This window comes from Caretta caretta, chromosome 8, assembly GCF_965140235.1.
Source record: "Caretta caretta isolate rCarCar2 chromosome 8, rCarCar1.hap1, whole genome shotgun sequence".
Taxonomy (NCBI): domain Eukaryota; kingdom Metazoa; phylum Chordata; order Testudines; family Cheloniidae; genus Caretta; species Caretta caretta.
In genome coordinates, this window is record NC_134213.1 from 46,859,962 (window position 1) to 46,883,229 (window position 23,268).

General features: G+C 44.3%; 1 protein-coding gene across 1 annotated transcript; it reads right to left on the minus strand.

The window, feature by feature from the left end:
- Nucleotides 1-825: 825 nt before the first annotated feature.
- Nucleotides 826-22,942, minus strand: LOC125641743 (dimethylaniline monooxygenase [N-oxide-forming] 2). Its single transcript, XM_048862114.2, has 8 exons — nt 22,655-22,942; nt 16,882-17,070; nt 12,114-12,276; nt 10,123-10,265; nt 9,149-9,348; nt 7,376-7,731; nt 5,155-5,227; nt 826-3,070 (listed from the first exon to the last, which is right to left on the minus strand). The coding sequence occupies exons 1-8, from the start codon at nt 22,784-22,786 to the stop codon at nt 2,722-2,724; spliced, it is 1,605 nt and encodes a 534-aa protein (XP_048718071.2). The 5' UTR covers nt 22,787-22,942; the 3' UTR covers nt 826-2,721.
- Nucleotides 22,943-23,268: the final 326 nt, after the last annotated feature.

A 23,268-nucleotide genomic window follows, 5' to 3' on the forward strand; every position in this document is an offset into this window, starting at 1 on the left:
TGCAATCCCCTTATTGAATTTTAAGGGTGCCTACTTTGGGTTAGCTTCAGCCTGTTAGCTTTTTCCTAATCCATTTAAACTGAACTGAACTAAGTCGCTCTTAAACCAAAATAAGAGGTTCCATAGAGAAGCTAGCTCCAGTTTGATTAAGTTAGTTTAAATTCACACCTTTAGTTAAATTTGGTGTAACTTGCAGGGGGGCTGGAACAATTTATATAGTGGGGGTGCTGAGAGCCATTGAACCAAACTGTAAATCCTGGATATAATGGAAACCACTTCAAGCCAGAGCGTGCAGCAGCACCCCTAGTTTCAGCACCTATGGTAATTTGCTGCATGGATAAGTGCAAAGTTGCTGTAGAAACTGTAGTTCTTAACTTCCTGAATTTGGCGGTTTTAAAATCTCAAATGTAGCACTATGAGTTTTTACACTGAATTCCCTCAAACACTAAGGAAAAAAGATACATTATCAAATACTTTCCCATTTCATAGGCTTCAGTCCCTTTCCACCAGGGCCCAGAAGACGATATATAAAAGTTATGCAAGCGCCATAGACGTTGTACACCTATAATGTGGTGCACTTATGGTGGTCTCAAAAACTTTTCCCTCCCTCTCTCTCTCCTAATCTAACAACTTTTTCAACACTTGTCTCCCTCCTTTCATATATCATAAAAATAGCATAAAAAGCTACTGTCAAAGCCAATGAGCGTTATATTCAAGAAGGTGGCTCTAAGCATATAATCATGAATAGCAGCTGTTTGGAAATCAGTATTTTGTTGGCACTGTGGAAGTGTTATTGGCAATACCATGAATATTACAAACATGCACATACATCAACCATCAGGAGTAGGTATCAGTCAATTTTAAAAATTTGTGTATTTTTTTAAGACAATCAAAACAATTAGGCCCCTTGATAAGCACTAACCACACATCCCTTTACACTTACAACAAAGTGCTTTCAATTACTAGTCTCTCCAAATGCATCTTGAACTCAGATGAACTTGTGTTTTATGTTCCTGTAATTAACAACAACAAAAAATGACCAAACTGACATTTTTCGAGCTTGCCAAAAACATGTTTTCAGACCGAGTCGGGAGTTTGCCAAGTTTCAGCCTGAAAACAATCCATTCCGAGCAACCAGAGATAGAGATTTGTCCTGAAAAAACCCTCCCATCTCAGCGTTGAATATAGCATCAGTAATGCCACACTAACAAAAGTACAGCTTTTGCCATGGCTTTGAGCCAGACACTGTTTATATCAACTGAGAATCTGGCCCTTTATTAACAGGCTAGCTGATGAGTGACTCAAGCTGTTGTTGTATCTTTTCTCAGGAAACAAGAAGCAAGTTACCCAGCAGGCCAAGTAGCTGGCAACATTGCGCATGAATCATGGAAGCGCCAGAATAGATTACAAGAGTTATCCTACCCACCATACATTTGGCAGCTTTGCTACCGTGTAATTCCCACAATATTTTTGTCTAAGTATTGGAGAGCTGCAGTGATGGAGGTGGCCCGGTATGTTGGTCAATCAGGTGTTTTATGACAGACAAAGCTAATGGGGGTTAAAGTGGAAGGTGAACTTCATTTGGGTCTCTGAAATCCCAAGACGTCAGCCCTGGATTGAGAGGCCTTTGAGAAGTCAGCTTGTGCAAGAAGGGAGTTTTATCCTTCTCTTCGGTGGGAAGAGAGTTAGGCCAATGCTGAGTGCTTCTGAAAACTCCACCCAGCCTCTTTCAGTACTGGGCTGGACTGAGATTTCTTGACTGGGTTGATTGAAGTTGGCTGGGGTTGATTGAGGCTCCACTTCAGGTCCAACTTTAGGTTCAAACTAAATGCATAATTAGAAAATTTAGAGGGTAGGCCTCACTTTCTTGCATTGCAGGGAGAAGGACACAGCACACTTACAGATATTGAGAGGGCCTGGTCTGTACAGATATTGATAGGGACTGGTCTGTAATTGCTGGCTTGCAAAACCTGGTCTGTGTTTCTGCCCCTACTGTCATTCCAGATCTTGCTTTCAAACATGAAATGCGGAGGTTTGGGGTAACAGAAACAGTCTCTCACGCTAAGACCTAGTCTACTCCCAGCTTTTGTACCAGTATAACTATGTTGGGTAAGGGAGGAACTGTTTACTAAAATAGTTATACCAGTACAACCGCCTGTGTGGAGGCAGTTATAACAGTATAGATTATTCCCCTTCCCATACATAGGAAGCAGCAACAGTGGCATAAAAGGTGCCTTATTCCACGAAAGTTGTGTCAGCACTGAGGGTTGTACTGTTATAATGATATCAGTACAGTCAAAGGGGTACAACTTTTGTGTATAGACAAGCCCTCAGCATTTAAACAGAGCCCAAATCAACAGATCAAAGTGAAGCTGCCTAAGGGATTTAGGAACACAACCTTGCGTTAATTGAAATGGGAGCTGCGTGAGCAGAGTTTAGGCCCAGAAGGGACCACCCAACCATCTAGTCTGACCTCCTATATAGCCTGCTTTGAAAAATCTCAACCCATAGCTTTGCTAGAGAGCTCCAATCAAATGGGCTGATTTTAAAAAGTGATGATGAGCACCCACAATGTTCGCTAGCACCAGTCAGCATCTGCAGATGCTCAGCACCTCTCTGGATCAGACCCATGGACTGGTATATGGCAAGGAGGTTGTTATTTTTAAGGGAAAGCCTTCTATAGTGGGCAGAGCATCACATCACATTGCTGAGAGCTCAGGACTAATGGAAACTAACAAAAATTGCAGTGAAGAGAGCAAGGAGACCAAAGATTTTAAGCAAATATGAAACCAGGGAGTGGTTTGAAGAGTCGCGCAACACGCGCGTTCTTGTGGGTTTGATGATCCGTGCCCTTTGGGTCAGGATGGCATTTCTGGCTCCATCCCACTTCCCCAGGCCGGTCAAGCGGAACTGGAAGGGGCTGCAGGGGCCAAAGTAAATCGTCAGGGCCAGCTTGGGATCCTTCAGGAGCAGCGGAAGGATTCTGGGTCTCGCATCCGAGCCTTCGGCGAGCTCATCCAGATATTCAATGTGATCGGTTTGCAACGTCTGGCTGCGGCTGGTACCAAACCTTAGGAGAGAGCAAAGAAACTGTCAGAACTGTTCAGTGATCCATGTACATTGAACCTGATACTCCCGATTTATACAGTTCTAAAGGGATGTCATGTAGAGAACTGGCAAATACCACGCTAACCTATTGCTAAGAAGGGAGAAAGACAGGGAAGTGGACAAGATATGGGACGATTGAGAAATAATGGAATTCAGAGCCACAAGAAGCACCCCAGAGAGACTTTTGGGTAGCGCAGCTCTCTGATGTAGCATCCAGTTAGAGCAAAGCTAGCTTGAGTGAAGCTGTGGCAGCATGGGCAGCTGCTCGGGTCAGCCCCCCAGCTCATGACTCTAGGTACACATTCAAGCTGCCATGATTACATTGCTATTCTTAATCAAGATCAGAGCTACCTCTGGTATGTCTACACGTGCTGCAATCCCATCTCCACATTGCAATGCAGACATACCCGAAAACTGGCTGAATTGTAGTTACCTCCATGCGAAAAAACTGTAGACCCCAATTTTCAGAGAACAAGGCACATTTACCGAACGTTGGTGTCAGCAGGTTACGTACTATTTCTGAAGAAGCCGGCATGTTTGCATTACAAATAATATCATCCTACCTAGTGCATTTCTCATACCTTAGACAATCTTAATCCCTTTCAGCTGCAGTTGAGTCCCCAGTATGGGCTTACAGGGACAGATTTTCAGAAGTGTGTGCACACAAACCACCTACATCTAACAGGTCATTTGGCATGTGTAATAGTGCTGCTCTGACTGAAGCATGTACAAATGTGTTCACATTTTTGCTAGCAAACCCTAAGGATCACAGCTTCGTAGTCAGAGATGGAAAAGAGCTGTTCTACTCAGACCATCTTCCTACACGCCCCGAAACTCTATAGTATGTCATCAAAGGCAAGATGGGACCACCAATCTGCTAGTCTGACCTCCTGTACATCTCAGGGCACCAACACCACCCAACAACCAAAATTAGACCACAGTATTACAGCCCACAGGTGACTACCAGTGATTTCAGGTTAACATTAGAAAAATGGAAAACTTTTCAATTCAAAAGACACCCTGTGAAATATTTCATGGGCTGGAATGAGCAGAACTTTATGCAAAGAATTATTGCTATGCATTCAGAGCTTGGATATGACAGCAATGGATGCTACAGAGAAACTCCCAACTCCAATTTCTGCAACCTGCTGAGCCCTTAACTCTTGGCACTTCAAGTATTAGGCACACAGATTAACATTTCCAGAGGACCAGCTTATGGTATAAGCTTCACATTTTTGTGGGATAAGGAAGCTAGTGAGCCTGGCCAACTTCTACTGTAGCTGCCTTCAAAAGAGGTCTCTCTCTGATCAACAAAATAAACTATGTGAAAGACCCTTGGGGAAATTCGTATAGGCTCTCTGATGAGGATTTGTAATGGACCAAAAGGGCATGTGGTTTAAGGATGATGAATATAATATCCAACACCCACCAATCTGAAGGAGGATAAAACCCACTGCCATTCTTACACAGGAGTGAAAAGGGAGATGGCAGACACACCACAGGGAGGCTGGATCTAAAGACAGTGGCAGCAGAGTTCTGGAAAGTGGTCTGAAAGGTGTCCTGTTTTCCTTTCAGTGCAAGCATGAGAATTGCATTTCGTTGCCACAAAATAGCAGAAGGCATCCTTGGCTAGTTTGGGGTGATGTTCATCACTGGCTACTAGGAATAATCAAGAGACTACACTGATATATGTGGTTGACATGGTTCCATAACCCTTTTTCCTGTGGGCAGTGGAATTGTGCAAGTGTGGTTAAAGTATTCAGTCTGGAGGGAATACACACACAGGTCTGGCAGCCAGAAAAGAAATGAGGGGAACCCAAATACTCAAGGCATTTGTAATATCTGCCAGCGAGCTAGTCATTGAGCAGATGGAGTATATTTTAAACACATGAAGACATGAATGCCAGTGAAAGCTTCTAGAAGACTTTGGACTGTATTTTCTGAGAAGGAGCATGAGAGGAAGGAGAAATACAATTTCCTCCATAAGTATAAACTGGTCCCATGATGAGTGGAGAATAATTATATTAATTAGGTGGTGTTTCATACCATTTGATCCTCTTCTCTTTCCTCTTGACAATGTCCGTCATCATAGTGCTCTTGGAGGGCAGCTCAGTCAGCCCTAGAAAATTAAAGTGGCTGTTACTTATAAGTTACAAGAATTACAGAGGGGCCCAAGCTTTGAAGTTCAGAGCTGGATTTGGGAAGCTTCCTGCCCTGGTCTGTTACATCAAGTAGTTTGCACATTCCACTACAAATGCTTAAAAGTGTTGCTTCCCCGAGGCCTCTGCCACAAAGGGGACTGAATTCTCCATCCTGTTGCTCTAGTTTTGCCATGGGGACTGTGGCAAGACAAATTCATTTAATCTGCCCTTATGACACCTGGCTCCAATTCAGCCTTGGGTCTCTGCGGCCCATCCTCCAAGTTACTTAGGCTCCTAACTTCCACTGACTTTGTGGAATACCTTGGCAGATCTGGGCCTCAGTGCTTTCACAAATACTCATTAAACCTTACAGCAGAGCACTCCTGTTAGACAGGGAGATATTGTTACTTATAACTAGCAAATCCTAATTTATGGCGGGCTGAAATCAATCATGTGGCAAGACAGTGCATTTTTCTAGTTGATCTCCTCAGTGAGGAGTTTGGTTTAAACTCTCAGAAGGGGAAGAAAAGCTTTTTCTGCTCCTCTAATTCCACCTTTCCTTTACAACGTTAGTTTAAAAGAATAATTCCTAAATTATGGTGCTCTGCCAGCAGCTTTTGTTTCTGTAGCACCATCAATGCTCATGACACGGTACAGAGAAGCCCTTGCAAGTTTACAGAGAGCTGCACAATGAGAGAGAATTCTAGTGTAGCTGTCTGAAAGATTGTTACATGCACCCAGAGCAACAATTACATGTATTGACTTTTCTTTTGGTTATTTTCAAGATTTGTTGTTCCTTAAGATAAGTTTTGACCCAAGAGGTGACTAAGTCTTGATATTTATTTCAAGAAGGGAAAAAATGTCTGAATATTATACAAATTTTACAGCTGGATAAATGGTCACTTGGCCAAAACCCTATGGTAGTAACTCAGTGCCAGAGCTGGAAATAGAACCCAGGACTCCTGGGTTCGACTTCTGTCCTTTAACTATTTGATAAACCACTAGATGAAACTGCTGCCTAGAAAAATATCAAAGCTGTTCATTCTTAAGTGAAACTTACATTTAGAAAGATTCAACCTAATGTGGGAATGCCTGTCTGTTATGAATAGGAGTCGGAGATTGACCTGTGCACTTCAGGAGACGAGTGCTTTAGTTTACCTTTTGTTCTTTCTGACAGCCCAACTGCTTTGCGAGATTATCAGAGAAGTAAGAGATAGTTGGGGTTGGTCCTGCTTTGAACAGGGGGTTGGACTAGATGACCTCCTGAGGTCTCTCTTCCAACCCTGATATTCTATGATTCTAAGTAAGATATCAGTGATGAAAGCAGTGGACACTAAACAGCTGCTTCAGAAGACTGCTCTGTAAGAAGCGGAGCCTTGTTCCCTTTCCAGGTAAATATGCTTTCAGCTGTATTTCTGTGGCAGAAGCAACTCAGGGTCAAACCAGTTGCAGCTCACAGCTCTTGCTTTCTCCCCTGGTCCCTAATTTTACATATTTATTATAATGATCATATCCCATTGATATTCTCTGATCTCTTTTACTGATTCTTATTGGCTGCAGTGACACTTGTGGATAAGAATACCAACACCACAGTTCCCTGCTTTCAGATCTCTGGCAGTAAGCTACATTAGAGATTAATACATGTTAAGGCTGATGGGACCATTGTGATCATGTTGTTAGACCTCCTGCATCACACAGGCCAGGGAATTTCTGTTATTCCTGTATCCAGCCCATAACTTGTGGTTGAGCTAGATTAGAGCAGTTAATTACCCTCACTGTTTAAAAAAAATATCAGAAGTGGTCTGTGCAGACGGAGCATGCTAAGGAGGGATATTAAAGAGTCAGTCCCATGAGTGGGAGTCAACAAATGTGAAACTTTTGAATTTAGAACCTGCACTGGTGTCCTTTGCCATTTTCTCCCTGTCCTGTATTCCCATGTATCATTCTTATCTAAATCAAGCATGTAAACACCTTGCAGCAGGGACAATAAGCCAAATTGAACCCTGATGCAAAGGGCACTAGTACTGATTTCAATGGCAGTTGTGCCCACTTAAGGTTAAATCTGGTCACACGTTTGGCATGTTGGCAGTTATTACGCGTGGATCACAACATGCCCGTCCACTTACCTTTAAAGACTCTTGTGGCCCAGCGTGCCTGCAGCTCTGCATTAGGCATGATGGGCCCAAGCGGCTGTATGAGGCCAATGACAGCCAGCGTTGGCTTCTCCAGAGTAGGGGGGAAGACTTGTTTGTACAGCGGAGCCTCGTTGTTCTCCACTTTGATGACTGACTGCTCCAGGAAGGGGAACGAGAAGCTGTAGCCAGTGGCAAAGATGACAACATCCACGTTCTCCTCCATAGTCCCATCTTCAAAGATGGCAGCGGTTTCGGTGAACTCCTTCACAATGGGCTTCACCATCACACTGCCACAGAGGATGCGGCTTGGAAGGTCATCATTGAACACTGGCTCTTTCATCAGGGCTCTGGAAGGACACAAGATGGTAGAGGCATCTGGTTTGTTGAGGCCATGCAAACAGTGCGCAAAGTCCTTACATCCTAGCTCCCCTAAATAACCTGGGGGCTGCGAGGACTGAGTGCCAAAGATCCCACAGCTAGTCAGCTGCAGTGAAGCTGTTATTAATTTCACTCTATCAGGCATACCATGAAGAAGAGTAAGACTGAAGGATTGGAATGAGCTGACAAAATGCATATCGATAGGACTACGGACAAGAGGCGTAGGGTAGAAATAGCATGTTAGTAATACCCATTTTACACCCTGTTATCCCTATTTTCATAGGTCAGCAGGGTCTGTAGTAATAGAGTGTCACTGAATCATACAGTCATTCCAGGTTCCACACTTTGGGGCCAGTTCTTTCAGCGCAGCCATGGTGATATACTTGGAAGTTAAGGTCAAAAGTTTCAAGCGTCCACAAATTTGATGTATCCTCAGCCAGATTTCCAGGGGTGCTGAGCACCCACAGCTCCGACTGAAATAAGTTAACAGGTGCTGCAGGTCAGAAAGCGAGGCCTAAGGTGGCCCAGACTGGCCACCCAAAAGCTGAGGTGATCTAAGGGAGACATTTTTGACATTTCCGTTTAAATGGATGCATTTCCTCCTGCACTAGAAGGAGATTAGTTCCACATATCGAAGCCATTGGACTCTTCTCCTTTGAGTATCTAATTCTTGCCCTCATTGAAAGACTTGAATCAACTGTTTTATAAAATCTAAATAAATATTTGCTCTTTCCTGGTAGGACTTGGGTTCCCAAGAGCATTTTCCATATAGTTTTAGGACAGAGTTGAGCACTGCCAAGGACCCACTCCCCTCCACCAGCCCCAACTCCTCTCCCTCCTCCCCGGAGATTTATTTTCCTGGAGAATGTACATGTTTTGATCTTGGACCTTTTCCTGGCATTTTAAGCAGAGATGGGTCCAACCCTTCACATCTGAATCCAGATTTCAAACAATCCCAGTGTTTTGGGGGGTTAAGATTGGAGGGTTAGTTTGGTCTACTGCAGGATTAAAAAAGAATTACACGTGTTTGTGGATAATGAGAACATCCAAAAATGTACACCCTCATGCTTCAGGGCATAATCTGACCACTAAATGATGGTGGTTAGGAAGAAACTTGCCCATGATTGTCCATAATTGCCCACTACTGAATTTCTTGCACGTTCTCCTGAAGCATATGGCCCTGGCCAGTGTCAGAGACAGACTGAGGTAGAGAGCCCTCAGGTCTGATCTAGTCCTGCCAGTCCTATATTCAGTAAGAGTTTAGCCTGAGTAAGGAGTAAGTGAAGCATGAGTGAGGACAGAGTATGGCCTCATAATAATTACATGATTCAGATTGCTTTTCCTCTCCAGCTACCCATAGATCAGCTGCACGTTAAAAGTGCATACCTGTTCTGAGGCACCAAGCCGTAGTTTTCATGGTTAAACCATTGGTTCATCTTCTGTTCATACACCAGTTTCAAAAGTGGCCAAGGCAGGATACTTCTGATCAGATTGCTAAATCGGGTGTGAAATACAGTGTCCCAAGGGTAGCCGTCATCGTAGACCCGGCTCATTACCCATGAGCCTCCTCTGGTGCTGATGAACACCTACAAGGCAATATAGAATTCCACTTTAAGCAGTGACAGTCTTCTGCAGCATGTGCATTGTTTGCATTGCAAATCTCAGCCTAGTTTTATCTCCAGACATTGAACATCTTCTCCTGCTTGAGGCTACCAAGGTCAAAACAATAGAGAACAATGTCTCAGAACAGAGTCAGGGGGCTGGGGAAAAAAAACCCACTTCAGATTGCTTTTCATAGTGGAGGCTGATACTAGATGTACCAGTCTCAAAGGAAAGGTGATCTTTTCTAACTCAGGAGAGCTGGATTTGGCTCCAGCCTCCCTTTGTGACCCTGGGAAATTGCTTAACTTCTCCATGCCTCAGTTTCCCACCTGTACAATGGGGATAACACCACTTCTTTTCTCCCACCCTTTGTCCATCTTGTCTTTTTAAATTGTTGGCTGGCCTGAGTGCAGGACCTTTTGCTGTGTGTATGTACTGGGCCTAGCCCAATGGAACTGTGATTGCAGTTGGGGCCACTAGGCCCTACTGAAATGCATAGAATAAACAATCAAAATAATAGCAACCAATCGTTAGAGGCCTTTTTCCTGCTCTAGAGAAGCAAAGATTTGGGCTTTAATGCCTGGGATGCTGCGTATTCTAGGTGATCGCTATTCTTAATAAGTCTCTGGGCCACAGTATACTGACGTGGGGTGTAATTTACTTACATGCCACATCAGTATATGTTATGGATGCAGTATATGGATGCCTTCTACCGCCCTCACCCCAAATCACAAGGGTAGCAGGCTAAGTGACACTACCCGTTTGGCTATCTGACAGAGGTCCACAGCAATATCCGATGCAGAGTTCCCCATTCCAATCACCACAACCGTCTTCCCCTGAAATCCTTCCGGGCTCTTGTACTCCCGGCTGTGGAAATATTGGCCCTTGAACTTTTCGATACCTACGAGGAGAGAAGGAAGGATTGGAATCTCAGTGCAGAGATGGATTTTAAACTGCTAACGCTCAGGGTATGTGATTGTTCCAGGGTCCTGGGTGGGCAGGGCTAACCTGCTTGTACTGCCATGGCTTCACCGCTAGTGTTACTCAATCTAGCTTTGATCTAGCTGGGCTACACATGCTGCAATCACACCTCCTGATTGCAGTGTAGACATACCCTCAGCACCAGACTTGGAGCATCTTAAAATTCTGGGGCATTTGGCTGCAGGTTTTGTGGGGATGTCAATTGGTTCGGCCTGTTATGAAGATAAAATTCAGATCCAAGTTTCAGAGTAGCAGCCGTGTTAGTCTGTATCTGCAAAAAGAAAAGGAGTACTTGTGGCACCTTAGTGACTAACAAATTTATTTGAGCATAGATGCATCTGATGAAGTGAGCTGTAGCTCACGAAAGCTTATGCTCAAATAAATTTTGTTAGTCTCTAAGGTGCCACAAGTACTCCTTTTTTTTTTTTTTCAGATCCAAGTTTGTATTTCAACCCTTCCTCTCCCTCCCAGAGTTTAGAGACATTGAGATGTAGGGTGTTTGGCGTGAGAAGACATCTAGGTATGCTTTACTAGAAAGAAAAATGAGAAGTTTCAGTGGAGAGCAGTGCCTTTGATTTGTGGACACATTGGGTGTAACCCTCGGGCCCTCTTCCACCTGCTGTATACTGCTCATGCAGTGAACAGGATGAATGTTGATCGAAAAGGCTGGAGATCCCCCCCGCTGCACACTGTTCTTTGGAGGTGTGGGAGGGATGTGCCGGGGCAGGGCAGAGCACTGGGTGCAGGTGGCATAACATGGCAACTCTGAAGATGCTTTAAGTTATCCCAGGGGCTATGTTCCTAATCTGGTACAGAACTGGGGGACTGGAAAGGTGGCCCCCCACTCCTGAGCTGCATCGAGTATACACTCATTGCTGTAGAGGTTTGAGCCCTTTGCCTGCAATCATTGCCTGCAATTGGGTGGGGATGCCAGCTGGCCTGTGCCAAATGTTAAGAATGGAGCAAATACTTGAGTGTGCCTGGTATGTTTGGTCAATCCACTCAAAGGCCTAGCTGCCTCCTGATGTGTGTTTGTGCCAAACTTTGATCGTGCCAACAATTTTGCTTCAGTACCAGGAAAAACCATTCCACTAAAGTAGAAACTGAACCAACCTTTGTTGAAAACCAACTGACCCCAAACTTTACTTTTACTGGAAGAGCTGAAAATATTGGAGAGGGTGAGAATTTAAACATTGTGACTGAGATTTTTCAGGGCAAAAAGAAGAGAAGGAAGAAGAAAGCTAGCAGAGAAAAGAAGAATATGGCAGTGGAGGTGCTATTATATATATAAAATACACACCAATATAGGAGAGACAACAGAATTAAACAGATAACAGCTTCCTGATTTGAACCCTGCATTGTTCATGGCCAGGTATTTGGTGAATGTACAGGATTTCGCAATGCTTTTCCTTTAAATTAGTCTCGTATCAGGAAAGCAAACAGCTGGGCCCTATATAGCACACATTGAAGTGAATGGAAACATATCCATTGGCTTCAGAGGATATGGGATCCAGGCCCATCTGCTTGCTGAAGTAATGATTTGGATAATCCAATAACTGTAATGCTTCCAAGGGACTAAAGCCTCAAGAGAGACAGGAAGGAATAATCAGATCTGGAGGAATCATTAAACCGGTCATGCAGCGAGCCATAGGCTCTCATATCGATACAGGAATACAAACAATTGTCCCTAGCTGTTCCTGGTTTTGCACCTTGTTAACCTGGACCCCAAATACATCCTGTAGGAGGGCTTTGCAAACACAGCTCTTACCAGGAAAAGACTGCACCGGGATAAAGGATTCTATATGGTGACCCATGCACACCATAACGGCATCAAACATGGTGGATTCTTGCTTCCCATCACTCTCAGTGACAACAATCCACTGGCCAGTGGTAGAGAAATCCGGGCATTTTCTTACACTGGTGACTGTGGTCTGAAAGTAAACCCGAGAAAAGACATCGGTGCTTTGGCCGCAGCACCATGTGTTAGAGGTGATCTATTGTGACTCACATACTCAGAGGAGCTCAGAAGCTAAGATTGAACTGGGCTCCACATTCAGGTTTGACTTAAAGCAGGAAGTTAACTACGTAGTTTACAGGCCAGAAATGGGTATATTTAATCCAGCCTGCTTGACAGATCCAGACTTTCCAGAATGCTAGCTTTCATTTAACCGACAAGGAAGATTGTAGCCCTTACTGCTGCAAACATAACCTTCCAGCCGTGAAGGGAACATAGTACTGCTGAAGCCTGAAACAGCTCAGAGATGAGTGAATTGGTCCAGTTCACCTTAACTGGGCATTAACTCCTATGCCTTATGGTGACATTTTGGCTGTGTCTACACTAGGGTTTCATACCCAAAGTTTTCCCCCCCTTGTTCCCACTCCACTGGTGGTAGCAATGATGGCAACGCTAGGCTGATCAGGTTCCTGTTGCTGCTGGCTTTTATTACCTGTTGCCTAGCATTGCCCAGAGCAGATCTGGGTGACAGAATGGTAAAAATGTTGCTACCACTAGTAGAGTTGAACCGCTGGTAGCAACCGTGAAAACTTCTGGCTACAAGCCTGGTGTAGACGAAAGCTGAAAGGGGAAAGTTTTCAGATAGCTTAGGTTGCAACTGTGCATCTTGTTTGCACACACAATAACTACACCTCTGCATGCAAAATGGCCAACTGCATGTTCAAACACAAAAACAAAGTTCAGAAATAATCCTAGTGTTAGAAGTACCATGCATCATTTATCCCCACTCCGTGATGGTGAATGCGACAGTAACCAAACTCACGGAAACATTTTTCAAACTGCCCTTTAATTTTGGGCGTGTCAGCAGCCAGGGCTGGATTTTCCAGGTGCTGAGCACTCATGTTTCCAAATGACTTGGAGCTATGGGTGCTCAGCGCTTTGAATATCAGGCCACAGAAATCTTAACTGGAATACCCCCAAATGTGAAGCAAAATATATGGACACATTGGCGTAAATGTTAGGTTGCTATATGAGGCCCAAGGGATGATGTGCAAATTTGCCAAAGGATTACATTCTCATCACTGAGAGATCCATTCTGGAGTGATCATAGAACATGGGTCCCAGTTCTGTAGACCCCACCTATGGATCTTGTGACTTCTTGAGGCAGAGGGCATTGGTTGCACAGGGTTTTACAGGGATCCCCTTAGTCAGATATGTGCATAAGTATTCACTAAAGGGTGGTATATGCTGTCTTTACCAAGTTTCAGAGTAGCAGCCGTGTTAGTCTGTATCCGCAAAAAGAAAAGGAGGACTTGTGGCACCTTAGAGACTAACAAATTTATTTGAGCATAAGCTTTCATGAGCTACTGTCTTTACCAACAGTCAGTAACACACTGGTCAGAGTCATTATGAGCAGGGCTGTTGATTAATCACAGTTAACTCACGCTATTAACTAATTTTTAAAATCACAATTAATTTTTTTTAATCGTGATTAATTGCAGTTTTAATCACACTGTTAAACAATAGAATAACAATTAAAATTTATTAAATATTTTGGATGTTTTTCTACATTTTCAAATATATTGATTTCAATTACAACACAGAATACAAAGTGTACAGTGCTCACTTTATATTATTTTTATTGCAAATGCTTGAAGAAATAGTATTTTTCAATTTTCACCTCATACAAGTACCATAGTGCAATCTCTTTATTGTGAAAGCACAGCTTATAAATGTAGATTTTTTTCTGCTACATAACAGACTCAAAAACAAAACAATGTAAAACTTTTGCGCCTACAAGTCCACTCAGTCCTACTTGTTCAGCCAATTGCTAAGAGAAACAAGTTTCTTTACATTTACGGGAGATGCTGCTGCCCGCTTCTTATTTACAATGTCACCTGAAAGTGAGAACAGATGTTTGCATGGCATTTTGTAGCCGGCGTTGCAAGGTATTTACGTGCCAGATATGCTAAATATTCCTATGTCCCTTCATGCTTTGGCCACCATTCCAGAGGGCATGCTTCTATGCTGATGATGCTCATTAAAAAAATAATGTGTTAATTAAATTTGTGACTGAACTCCTTGGGGAAGAATTGTATGTCTGTTTTACCCACGTTCTGCCATATATTCTGTTATAGCAGTCTTGGGTGAGGACCCAGCATATGTTGTTTGTTTTAAAAACACTTTCACTGCAGATTTGACAAAACGCAAAGAAAGTACCAATGTGAGATTTCTAAAGATAGCTACAGCACTCAACCCAAGGTTTAAGAATCTGAAGTGTCTTCCAAAATCTGATCAGGATAGGGTGTGGAGCACGCTTTCAGATGTCTTAAAAAAGCAGCACTCCAATGTGGAAACTACAGAACCTGAACCACCAAAAAAGACAATCAACCTTCTGCTGGTGGCATCTGACTCAGATGATGAAAATGAACATGCGTCGGTCTGCACTGCTTTGGATCGTTATCGAGCAGAACTCATCATCAGCATGGACGCATGTTCCCTGGAATGGTGGTCGAAGCATGAAGGGACATATGAATCTTTCGTGCATCTGGCACATAAATATCTTGAAATGCCAGCTACAGCAGAGACATGAGAATGCCTGTTCTCACTTTCAGGTGACATTGTAAACAAGAAGCAGGCAGTATTATCTCCTGCGAATGTGAACAAACTTGTTTGTTTGAGTGATTGGCTGAACAAGAAGTAGGACTGAATGGACTTGTAGTCTCTAAAGTTTTACATTGTTTTATTTTTTTAATGCAGTTACTTTTTGTACATAATTCTACATTTCTAAGTTCAACTTTCATGACAAAGAGATTGCACTACTTGTATTAGCTGAATTGAAAAATACTATTTCTTTTGTTTTTTACAGTGCAAATATTTATAATAATTATAAAGTGAGCACTGTTTACTTTGTATTCTGTGTTGTAATCAAAATCAATATATTTGAAAATGTGGAAAACAGCCAAAATATTTATATAAATAGTATTCTATTATTGTTTAATCATACAATTAATTTGTTTAATCGCTTAACAGCCCTAAGTATAAGATGTATGGATGGATGATATTTAAGGAGTTATGTATCTGAACCAAAAACCCCAACCCCCCACCCAAAAACCCCTCACACCCAATGTGTGGTGGGCATCCTATTTACTAGTAAAGACAATGGATTGGAAGTGTATTGCAGAGAGACGCCCTGGGCTCTTTCATTGAGGAGATGAACTATCAGCGTGTTATCTTATGAAAGGAGCGTCACAGCCCACCTGGCTGGAAAACACTGCAAAAACTTTGAGGGAGCTCAACTGCATTAAGCTAAACTTACACTTGATTTCCCTATGAGCCTGTCTAAGTGCTGGGTGTGACGGAGAGCGGTGATCTGAGGTGGGATTGGTAAACTGGGGTACACTGCTTCTTTGGGAGCAGCACAGTGGTGAATTCTGTGAGCATGCAGCGGACCGGGGCTGGACGCTCCAGATAGATGCTCGGAAGTTGGAGTACACCTATCGCTAACCTGTGGGGAGGAGAGCACAGACCTAGAGGGCATTGCTTGTGTTGCCTATGGAGCTGGGGAGCTGATGCCCAGCTGGTACAGTTGGGGCTTGCTCATGAGAAGGGTGGGCGGTAGCAAGGTGCCTCACAGCCCTGGGTGCTCCTGGAGAGCATCACAGACCCCGATTAATTGTGCAATTTGGCCCTTGTAAGAGAATGAGTTGGAAACACCTAGTTTAAAGCAATTTAAGAAACGCAAAGAAAAATGATGCTTTGGTCTTTTTATCCTATCCACTAGCCTAATCTCTTCACACTGTTCCTTGTCCTGACATGCTGGGGTAGAAACAGGGGTTGGGACTGAATCCACGAGAAAAAGGCCAGAATCCTGTAAGTGTCCCCTCTCACTATCGGGGGCTTGGTCAGAATTTTGATCGATCATCTACCCTGTTGAATCTGAATCTGCTCAGCATCTAATCCATGCCCCTGCTGCCCTTTCTCCTGTGGCCGCATTGTCCCTTTTCAGTCACCGTGTGACAGTCTCATCTCTCTTCCATAATATTGGGCTCTGCAAGCCTTCCCCAGGTCCTCCACCCAGCAGAGAGTTAACCTGAAGAGTATTATCAGAAAGCAATCTGTTCCCCAGAAGCCAGGTCAGCTATAGTTCTAGAGACATAAGGTGCTGGAGGTAATATTGTTTATTGGACCAACTTCTGTTGGTGAGACACACAAGCTTTTGAGCTTATGCAGAGCTCTTTTTCAGTGTAAGCTCGAAACCATGTCTCTCTCACCTGCAGAAGTTGGTCCACTAAAAATATTACCTCTCCCACCTTATTTTGCATATATCCTGGGACCAACATGGCTATAACAACACTGCATACAGTTGTAGTTCTAAACACACATGCAGAATTGGTAGGTTATGTTATGTAACTAGCCGTTCTGAAGTTGTGCTCTATCTCATGCAGACTTTACTTTTGTTCTTTCTTATTCTGTTGTTTTCCTTAACCCAAAAGACAAGTTATATAGCCTATAAGTAGGGGACTGGCTTTTGTGTATAGGAAATAAAAAAGTAGCAGGACCCTCTTTTAATAGGACATACCTTGAACCTGATGTATTTCAGAAGATCAAAGCGATTTGCGTACAGTTTCAAATATTCCAGGAATCTGGTGTTGTGCAGGAAGTTTGGAAAGTGTTCAGGCATTGGAAAGTCACTGAAGCACGACATCTCCTTGGAGGAATTGGTGAATACGGATTGGTAGATACTGGCTCTGCCTTCCTCTACCTTTTCCTAGAAAACATCAGACAAACTAAGGTGTATTTTAAAATGTTACTAGATAGTGCAAATCCACAGAGTTTTCCATGTTGCTGTGTGACACTCATTGAGTCTGAAGGTTTGTGATGGCCCAACGCATTGTGTGGGCTCTCGCTTCTGTTTAAGCTTCCCAATGAAGAGCCAAAGTGATCTTTCTTGCCACAAGTTTTTCTTTGTAGCAGATGTTCTCCTTTGTGAGGACGGTCTTGTAGTTAAGAGGCTGGGCTGAAACTCAGGAGACGTGAACTGCAGATGCACTATGACACCTTGTGGAAGTCACTTAGGCCCAGATCCAATGGAAGTTAGGAACCTAAATACCTTTGAGGATCTCTCTGGACCTCTGTTTCCCATCTATAAAATGGGGATAATGCCACTGCCTTTTTCCTGTGCTTTGTCTATTGAGATTGTTAAGTTCTTTGAGGATGTCTCATTTGGTGTATGTACAGTACTAACACAATGGGACCTTGCTGGGGCATCTAGATGATGCTGTGATACAAATAATAAACAATGGTACACATGAATGCTGCTGTTGGAGTAGCTCTTATGGCTTGTCAGTGGTCTTTGAATGCTTGGCTCATGGTGTTACTGAAGTTTGAACAGGTCACTATTTCATGGCTGTCTACAATCATTTACAGTCCTCTCCCATGTTGCAAGATTTCTGCAAGACTCATTTGTGTCCTAAGGGCTTCTTCCTCCTTCGGCAGACATACAGAAAAAGTATTAATTGCTTCAGCACAGAATTGCATGCTTGCCCTAGTGTCCATAGACTATTTACACTGGCACCATAATTCAGCTACATTTTTAACTGGGGGAATGGCAGTATAAACTGCAATATACCATTCCCGGTTGCTGTCTAATGAGGTCTGTCTCATTGCTGTCTAAATTCTTCTAGGGCAACATTTCGTCCCTGACATTACATGGTAGAGACCTCCTGTCAAACACAGCGTGGTGTACATATAATTTATATTAAAAAAAAAAAACCATCAAAACACTCCACAGCGTGCGCAATTCTCTCCTTTGGGAGAGAGTGAGAGAAAGAACAAACCATATGTGACAGAGCTTAGTCATGTCACTTAACGCATGACTGGAAGGTGCTCAGGTATTTTGGTAATGAAGGTATTTTGGTAAGAATCTCTCTAGAATTTCCATCAAGGCTGCATTTGATCCTTTCTATGAAGTATAAAATTAAACTCTACATTTACAAACACACATTTGGCATGATTTTGTCTCTTCTTGCTGGGGTGCTAGAGGAATTGCTGTGTATGTACAGTGCTTGCAGTGTGGCTTCTAGCCACCACCAGTGCTGGGGCAATTTTTTCTTGGCGGGTGATTATTTAAATATTGCCCAACACAGATCCCATTTGTTTATACACAGTCACTGAGACCCAGCTGAGAATTAACAGGTTATTGAATTCCAGCAGCCATAGGGTTTCCAGTTTTGGTTGGACATATTCCTGGAGGTTTCATCACATGACATATTAATCTTTAATTAAAAATTAATGTTTAATTTCTGGAGACTCCAGGACAATCCTGGAGGATTGGCAACCCTACCAGCAAGTCCAGATACATTGCAGCTGGATCACTCCACTTACTTGACATGGCAAAAAAAATAAATCTTCTTTGGGTTGGAAAGAGGGGGGACTGCAACCCAGGTTCCTCTTTGTGCCAACTGGCAGACGGCTCAGGGGTGTGAAAGGGTTATAGGGATCCCCAAACTTGTCACGCTGTGTGCTGCCCTCCACCCCAGAGCCATGGTTGGGAGCCAGGGCCAGGAGCAGGGCCACGGCTCCTGAGGGGGTGCACAGACAGAGGTAAGGGGGGCCAACGCTGGGGCTGGAGCTGTGGCCAGGAGCCAGGGGCCATGGCCGGGGGGGCAGAGGGCCAGCTGGGGGCTGGGCTAGAGCAGGGGCCAGGAGCGGAGCCATGGCTGGGCTGCAGTCAGTCAGAGGCTGAGGCTGGCAGAGGGTCTGGGAGCGGAGCTATGACTGGACCATGGTCGGGGCTGACTGGGTATGGAACTGTGGCCGGGCTGGGAGCCAGAGGTCGGGTGATGCTTCCTCCGCAGCCCATCTCTGGCAGCTGGTCTGGGCCCCACTGTGCCCCCGAATGTTCCTCCACACCCTTAGCACCCCATAGTTTAGGGACCCCTGCCATAGAGTGTCATGTAAGGTCTCTACTGAAAGCCTGTGTCACACTGGTCACCATACCCACTGGGAGATGTATATATATATTTTTTTCACCATAAAAGGTTTACTTTCTTAATCATTTACATCTTTTACTTTTGGCTTGACTCAAATTTAGATGTAGAGGCCCTCAATGAGGATAATCGTCGTCTCTTGGCTATCTGCTCCTGGCATTTTTCCTTGTTGCTAGGCAGACGCACAATGTAAAGTAAAACACAAGCCAAACAAGAAAACTTACCATCTTGCCCAAACTTTTAGGTTTTCTTTAGACATCATAAAGACACAGAAAAATGGCACATATCTTTTTTTGTTTTTGCAGGTTGCCTTGATTACATACTGTTCTCTCAATCTTTCCCCCCCCACAAAGGTTTCACTAGGGGGTAAACAAACCACATTAGCACAATTAACTCATGGGGGGTGAGGGAGGGGAGATAAACAGTTATTCAGACAGCTGTGGAAGTGAACATAAAAACAGCCATCAGTAATATGTTTATGTTTAAAGGACAGAGGGAAATAAATGAACTCTCAGACAAAATTTAAGTTGCCACATTTAGAGTTGTTGAACTCGGTTGAAATGCCATGGAGATACATCTGCTTACCCCAGGTCTGAATTTAACACAATGTCATCTTGATCTCAGGGAAATACAGCATGAGCCAGTAAATTTACTTTTAGAATTGTGTGATTAAATGTAAAACCTGTATCATGCACTGCTACATTTAACATATGTGAACACACAAAATGTGGGGAAATGCAAGAGCTAAGACCAAAAAGGAAGAAATATTGACCTTGGGTCCTTCATTTGTTGCTTTATGAAAAATGAATGAGAGTGAAAAGGGTTTGATTGGGGGGGGGGGGAAGTTTTGCTCCGCTGGGTTTTTTTACACTCTTGTCTAGTCTGAAAGATTCCTGGCAACTGGAAAGCTACTAACATTACAACACTAAGAGGCAAGAGAGGAAAACCTGGGCAACTGAGAGGAAAATGGACTAAAAGTTCATTTAGTCAGAGTGTTTAAATCTTCACTTTGTTTGTTTTGGCTAACACCTATTTATCTCCAGTGTTTACTGGACACTTGGAAGGAAGGATGTCTTTGTTAAAGATTGAAAATCTCTTTCCATTAGAGCTTACAATTGTAAGCAGTGTCAGGATGAGCTCCACCCTGACATCTGGTGGTGAGGTGTGGCAAGTTGTGGAAAAGAACTTCAGGGACCGATCTCATTTGCATAGGCACACCCACCCCGCCTAGAATGAGGCCATAGCTGCCCAAATGGTCACTTTGGCTGCTGTGGGATCCCCAGTGTCTCTGTTATTGGGGCAGGAAGAATAAATTGTTATTACCCTGATTATGGGAACTGTGCTTGGAACTGTACCTGGCCTTTTGTTATGATGGAGGGACTCACCATCAACTAAGTAGCACTCGCTAGGCAATGGTCATGGGTTCAACTCTGTGAATGGAGAGAGGCTGGGGATAAGTATTAATACTTGGTGGCATGAGGGCCTTACATGCTAATTGCACTTCCTCCTCTCTCCACTGTGGAATATCAGAGCTAATTCATTAGAAGTCTAGTTACAGGCTGCTGAGCTCACTTTGGGCTAATAGTCAACCAGCACTGAGGCTCCCCTGCTACAAGCTGAATTCACCAAAGAGCTGAACTGACTAAGAGCTGAAATCACTGAGCGGTATGTTAAGTAGTGGGGGAGCCTGAAGATATATTGTGGAGCAGTTTGCGGGACGGCTGGAGTGCCTTGTGGACAGGCTGGTGGAGCAGTTCATAGGACGGCGGGAGCTGCTGGTGGGACGTGGAGCAGTTCGTGGGATGGCGGGAGCTGCGTGTGGGCTGCAGAGTGGAGCTGAGCGAAGCAGTTTGTGGGGTGGCTGGCAGAGCGGAGCGAAGGCCTATGGAGCAGTGGGGCGGTCAGCATCAGATCATGTAAGGTGCCTCTTACCTCCATCTCCACCCAGGTTAGGAGGTAAAGCTCTGTAGATAAACTTTTGAACTCTGGGGCTGCCCTGACCAGGGACAGAGACTTTTGGGTCATTGGACTTTTGGGACTTTGGGTGATTTGGGGTTGCTGGACTCAAGAACAAAAGGGAAAGGGCATGCCCCAATTTGCTTGGGGTGGGTTTTTTGCTCATGAGTTGTGTTATGAATCCTGTTGGTGGTGTTTCCCCAACATAATGCCACATTGTTTCTCTCTGTTATTAAAAGGCTTTTTGCTACACTCAGACTAAGTGCTTGCGAGAGGGGTGGTATATATCTTGGAGGCGCCCAGCGGGGGTGGTATATATTTGTCCCAGGTCACTGGGTGGGGGCTCGAGCCGGTTTGCATTGTGTTATTGGAACGGATCCCCTAGATATTGAACCCGGCCCTTGTTGCTGCCAACTCTGATGGGCAGAAGGGTTACACAATGTACATCCCCTGCAAATGAACATAATTAAACTTTCCCCACCCTCTGTGAGTCCTTCTGCAAAACCAGGGGAGAGCAGACTTGTCCTACCTAATATTTATACAGTAAAATCAAACAAAACCAAACCACCTTTATAAATAACAGCCCATTGCCCCCAGACGTTCAAGCCTGACATAAGCAGCAAAAAGTAGCAAAAAGGAGGAGACAGGCTTGTCACACAATCCCTCTGCTAGTCACTTTCCAGGCTCCAGGGGCAAGTTCAGGAGCCAGGCTGCGATCTGTTGCCCCTGTCACAAAGGAAGAGAATGGAGCTGGGCAGGGGGCAGCACAGAGAAGGAGTTAAAGAGCCTTGAAGTCTAGTGATTTTCCCAGTGGTATGTCATAGAACACATGCCATGTAACTACGGCTGCCAGCATCCAGGATTGTCCCAGATTATCCTCCAGGCATACGTCCAACCAAAACTGGCAACCCTACCTATAACATGACTGTAACCATGACCACCCCCCATCACAGCTGTGCAGCCCTGCCCTGTGCCATTAGCGGTAAGGGTCAGGGCAGGCCGGCAGAGTCCTAGGAAAGAGATCTGTATTATGCATGCTGAGGCCAGGGGTAAATACTGAGGCTCCAGGGGGTATATGCAAGCAGCCTGGACCTGGCTTGCATTCCTGATGTCACACTGAACTTGGTTCCTCCTGAAGTGTGACCCGCTTTCTCTAGTTCCACTGATCATATGACATGTCCCAGTGACATGGGCATGGAGCAGCTTCTGTTAACTCCCAGATACCAGAAGGAATGTGCTACTAGGCTACTCCTCACCCCTCCCTTCAGGATTTTTCCACCCACTGTTTCCCATCTTTGCTTCGCTCTGTGCCTGACAGCAGAGGAGATCTTAGCCCTTTTAGGAAATGCAGAACAGAGGAGGGTCCAATTTACAAAAACGGCCACAGGCAACGAACCCCACACTTACTCTGAACCTCCAGAGCCCCCCGATGTCATCGCTTCTCTCGAAGCAGGTGGGCTGCAGCCCCTCATCCAGGCAGCACTTGATGGAGGTCAGTCCGCTCACGCCAGAGCCGATCACAGCAACCCTCTTGGCCATGGTATGCTGGTGTCTGGGAGGATCACGAAGTCTGGTCAATGCAAGGAATCCCCAGGGAACGGGGTCCTTGTGGCTTCAGCAGAATGGTTTAGGAATTCAAGTCAGTGAGTCCTGGAGTCTGCTCTGTGGGAGGAGGACAGAATGGAGTCTTGAGTGTTCCTTAGACGTTCTTGTTAAACCCTGGATTTGTGCTGGAAATGGCCCACCTAGATTATCATACACATTGTAAAGGAGAGTGATCACTTTAGATAAGCTATTACCAACAGGAGAGTGGGTTTGTGTGGGGGCAGGGGGAGAAAACCTGGATTTGTGCTGGAAATGGCCCAACTTAATTATCACACACATTGTAAGGAGAGTGATCACTTTAGATAAGCTATTACCAACAGGAGAGTGGGTTTGTGTGTGTGTGTGTGGGGGGGGGGGAGAAAATCTTTTGTAGTGGTAAACACCCATTTTTTCATGCTTTGTGTGTATAAAAAGAT

Bases quoted from the DNA above. Each gene is read 5' to 3' on its own strand.
- LOC125641743 (XM_048862114.2), bottom strand. From the start codon at position 22,786: ATGGCCAAGAGGGTTGCTGTGATCGGCTCTGGCGTGAGCGGACTGACC. The intron at 12,277-16,881 runs GTATGTCCTATT...GTTTACTTTCAG, and splicing joins TGAAATACATCAGGTTCAAG to ACCACAGTCACCAGTGTAAG. The intron at 7,732-9,148 runs GTATGCACTTTT...GTGTCCTTCCAG, and splicing joins GGCTTGGTGCCTCAGAACAG to AGCCCTGATGAAAGAGCCAG.